Consider the following 4,128-nt stretch of genomic DNA (forward strand, 5'->3'; position numbering starts at 1 on the left):
GATCAGCTCGTTGATGTACTCGTACGACGCATTAGACTGACGGGGGATGGCAAACAATAAAATCGGAGCAGTTGGAGTAAAACGATTGCCAGTACTGTTAACTTACATTTGCCTGAAACACCTTTTCCTCCTCGTTGTAATCGATTTGAATGTCCAACAGCAGCTGGAACGCGTGTTTGATCTTTTCCACGTTTCCCAACGCGTAGTAGCACAAGATCAGGTGCAATCCCGTCTTCAGGTCACCCTTTTCGGACATAATAAACTCAAAGCTGGTAGCTGCATCGGAATATTGGCCCATGCGGATAAAGAGGATGCCAATGTTGTGTGTTATTTTCAGCCGTAGCTCCTTCTGATTTCCCGGCACTTGATCCAGCGTCATCCGGTACATTTTGATCGCTTTCGTGTAAAGCCCCAGATGAAAGAAAATGTTGCCCATGTTGATTTTCAAGCGATTCACGTTCGGAAACATTTTGTTCTTTGTCATTAGAGTGTATGTGTTGAGCGCCTCGATGTACATTTCACTCTTGGCGTACACGTTGGCCAAATTGAACAGCACGAAGAAAGTAAGATCAAAGTTGTGCGTGTAAGTGCCACCGTCCTGATCCCGCATCCGGAGCAAAGTCCGGTCAAGGGACGAGGCTTCCTTTGCCTTCGCCAGTCCCATCGCCATGTCTGGCTTTGGGCCCGTGCTGGCCACGATTGATTCCTCTAGCAACGCGTAAATCTTCGTCTCGAGGTTCTTGTACCGCTGCTCGGGTGTTTCCTCCTTTTTGCTCTCCATCACGACTATCTTCTTCGCTGCCTAGTTGAGCGGGTCGAACAACTTCGAACTGTGCGACGAGTACCCGACCGGCCGGATTGCCGTAGACGGGCGGGCCATGGCCGTGGTCGGTTCTGCTGAACCGATTTTATCGCCGTTCCAGAAAAACTTTGGTGTCGTTGTCTTTTTCCCGTAGCTAGACGTTCGCACCGCATTTTGAAATGCTTGATCTTCTTTCGCGTCGTAATTGAACAGTTTATTGGTTACACCAGTAAATCCACCGTAAATATCGTCGTCAAAGTTGGAACTCATTTCGCAAACGAATCACTTTCTTCGGGGCCACTAGAAAACCCTTTCAATCAATCTTCCGTTTGCGCTTTGTTTGTTGCTGCCCAATCCGTTTCCGTGGCAACCAACGGCCGATTCCAAGGAGCAACAACGTCCGTTTTCCCATGTGTCCCATGTGACACTGAAACGGACATAGTTGCTCCTTGGGATAGTTGCTCGTTGGGTTGTTTTCTTATGCTCCTCTGTGGGTTCTATAATGGACATCACGAATTATATCCCATTGTTTGGCATTCTTCGCAGTGTCCTCCAGCAAACCCTTCAATGTTTTTTTTAAATAAATATCCTGTATTTTACCCACGATGGTCTCATCAGTCCGTTCACTTTGGCTTGATGAAGGTGTCTCTTCGGGTCTTTGTTTTCAGTAACTGCCAAATCAAATTTTCATTGGAGCTGCTTATATGTGTAGGAATTTCAATAGGGGTCGCAATAGCTGAAAGAGAGGTGGTAGTTTTTTCATGGGGCGACCTGAAATGACAGCCGTCAGATGGGCGCGCGAATCGCAGGAGTTCTAAGAAATCGTTAAGCACAGCGCACTTGATTTTAGGTAGTTCTCGATTGTTCCCGGTTTTTACCATTACACGAGGTCGAAAGAGGTTAGTTTGCATTTGCAACAACGTTACGCTTTGGCCAGCTTGGCCTGATAAGTTTAAGTTTTAAGTTTTTTTCTGTGATCAGGTTCACCTTGGTGCCATACAAGTAGTTCCTTAATATTTCGAAAGACCAAATTATTTTCAACATTTCCATTTCACGTTCGGAATATCTGCTCGTGTCCTCTTTATAGCTTGTCAATCGCGTCCGACATTATTTGCATTTCTCCTACAATCTTTCGTCGTATGGAATTGTTCTGGGGATCGGGATCCCGTAGAACAATGGTTAGAGTGATTTTTTTTTTCTTGTTGCAGAATGTCATCCAGCAAGAAAGAAGCAAGAAGAAATTTACGTGGGAGGCAGGAGGCGGGACCGTTCCAGCGGCGGTCGGAGGCCGACCCTGAAGCAGGTCCGAGCGCGTCATCGGCATCACGGGCTCAATCGCTGGAGTACCACAGCGACAGCGAACCGGAGGCCAACAGTGAAGAGTCCGTTGAAGCCTTTCTCCAACTTTTCAACAGTGCCACGGAGCGGCAGCGTAATGCGGCGGAGGACCTCGTAAACTCTATGAAGCTGATCATCGAACAAAACAGGCACCGGCCGTCCTTAATGGCGCAGCAAATTATGCACAAGCTGCGACCTCTTATTCCCGGTATGCCGAAGAATCTCCAAACCGCATTGGTGCCCAGGGAGTTTTGGAACATCGAGTCCACAGAAATCCAAGGAGGCGTATACTGGCATCGGGGTTTAGGTAAGTGTAACTGTGTGGTTATTATATTTACATCACATTTGCATTATGTTTACATTGTTATTATTACATTGTTTTTATAATCTCATCTACTTTGTCATTACAGAAGCCGGAATACGCGCAAACAGGGCCAGCGACGCCAAGGAACTCACGTTTGACGTTGGCATCGAAGAGGTGCCGTTGGACCAGCTGACAAATTCCGAATTCCGAGCTTGGGTTATCCAAGCACGGCTGCACGAAGCGACAAATCCACCGGGCGCGCCTTTTGTCGTCGGTGTGTTTTGTGGTGATTCTAGGCCACTGTGCGAGGAGTTCCTAGGGCCGTTCATCGAAGAGGCGGCGCGGTTATGTGAATTATCAATGACGGTCAACGGTGAGTCATTAATCGTGAAACCACGGTTAGTGATTGCCGACGTTGCCGCACGAGCATTTATTAAAGGTAGGTTTCGAGGGGCGACGGAGTATAAATGTAAGCATTAATAATGTGTGCTTCAACATTACAGGGACTGTCCATCAAAGTGATTACTACGGCTGCACAAAGTGCACCATAAAAGGAAAGCTTGTCTCTGATTCCACCATCACGTTCTTCGGCGAAACGAAGACCAAACCACGAACAAATGAAGAGTTCCGGGGTGGAGTTTACGCAGGCACCCACCAGCGGATGGCAGATGGGCAACCCGTTGCCACACCGTTGGTGAGATTGCCCATCGACATCGTCCAGGATGTGACTATAGGCGACGACCGATGTTTGCTGCACATTGGTGCCGCGAAAACTTTGTTTTTTGCGTTTAACGATGGTATTGGCAATATCCAGGCAATGGACACACTTAAACATGATTTTTTGGAGCAAACATTGTGTGCTGTCCGGCTCCCGCATGAAAGGCGGCCGCGACAGTTTGAAACAAATATTGCTCAGTGGCCGCACTTCATGTGGGGCTGCTTTATGGACATCGTTGGCATCGTAATACTGAAGCCAACAATAAGGCAACAGTATTACGACCACTATTGCAAGTTGCATTGGGCCATTGCGATTTGCAATCATGGACGATATCGACATTTGCTGAATTACGCACGGCAATTGATAATCGATTTTGAAACAGAGCACCATAATTTGGTCGGTTACGTTACAAGTACCTTTCACCACCTCCTGCACATAGTGGACGAGGTCGAAAAATTTGGACCACTGCCGCTACAGTCTTCGTACCCGTTTAAAACCGCACTTCGTAACCTAAAAGCCGAAGTCGATATCACAAGGAAGACACCGCCGATTAAGCAGATCGCGCATACCTTGCTACGCAGTGAGGCAGCGTTCCGTCATCGAAATCTCCTTCAACCTCTTCCTCCTTCCCTTCCCATTCCAGTCCCTACGAACAACGGCCGTAGGGTGAAAATCCATAAGAAATTCGTGTTGAGGTGCGAATCCATCTCACTAGATGATACAGACTGCTGGTTCTTGGCGCCGGGCTCAAGTCACGGCCAAGTAGTTAAATTTGTAAAAGCTTCGGCAGGCCCCTTTGCTGTGTACGGGCAACCCCTTGCCGAACAAATAACATATTTCCAGCATCCAGTCGACGTGCCTGTAGGGTTGAACGTGTTTGGGGCAATCGACAAAACACAACTGCAGAAGACAAAAAAATATCGTTTAACGGATGTGATTTGTAAACTATGTCCAATCTATATGCAG

The 4,128-nt window shown here is 47.5% G+C and overlaps 2 protein-coding genes across 2 annotated transcripts; one reads left to right on the forward strand and one right to left on the reverse strand.

The window, feature by feature from the left end:
• Window positions 1–3: 3 nt before the first annotated feature.
• On the reverse strand, window positions 4–1,072 carry LOC131214411 (intraflagellar transport protein 88 homolog; the record flags this gene model as incomplete). The annotated part of the gene is given in 2 exon segments (XM_058208787.1): window positions 4–36; window positions 107–1,072. Coding segments are annotated over 2 exon segments (999 nt in total), but the record flags the coding sequence as incomplete, so codon positions are not given.
• Window positions 1,073–1,687: 615 nt separating this feature from the next.
• On the forward strand, window positions 1,688–3,138 carry LOC131214412 (uncharacterized; the record flags this gene model as incomplete). The annotated part of the gene is made up of 4 exons (XM_058208788.1): window positions 1,688–1,701; window positions 2,011–2,447; window positions 2,551–2,883; window positions 2,948–3,138. Coding segments are annotated over exons 2-4 (960 nt in total), but the record flags the coding sequence as incomplete, so codon positions are not given.
• Between the last annotated feature and the right edge of the window lie 990 nt (window positions 3,139–4,128).

This window comes from Anopheles bellator, unplaced genomic scaffold, assembly GCF_943735745.2.
Source record: "Anopheles bellator unplaced genomic scaffold, idAnoBellAS_SP24_06.2 scaffold00842_ctg1, whole genome shotgun sequence".
In the NCBI taxonomy this organism is placed as follows: domain Eukaryota; kingdom Metazoa; phylum Arthropoda; class Insecta; order Diptera; family Culicidae; genus Anopheles; species Anopheles bellator.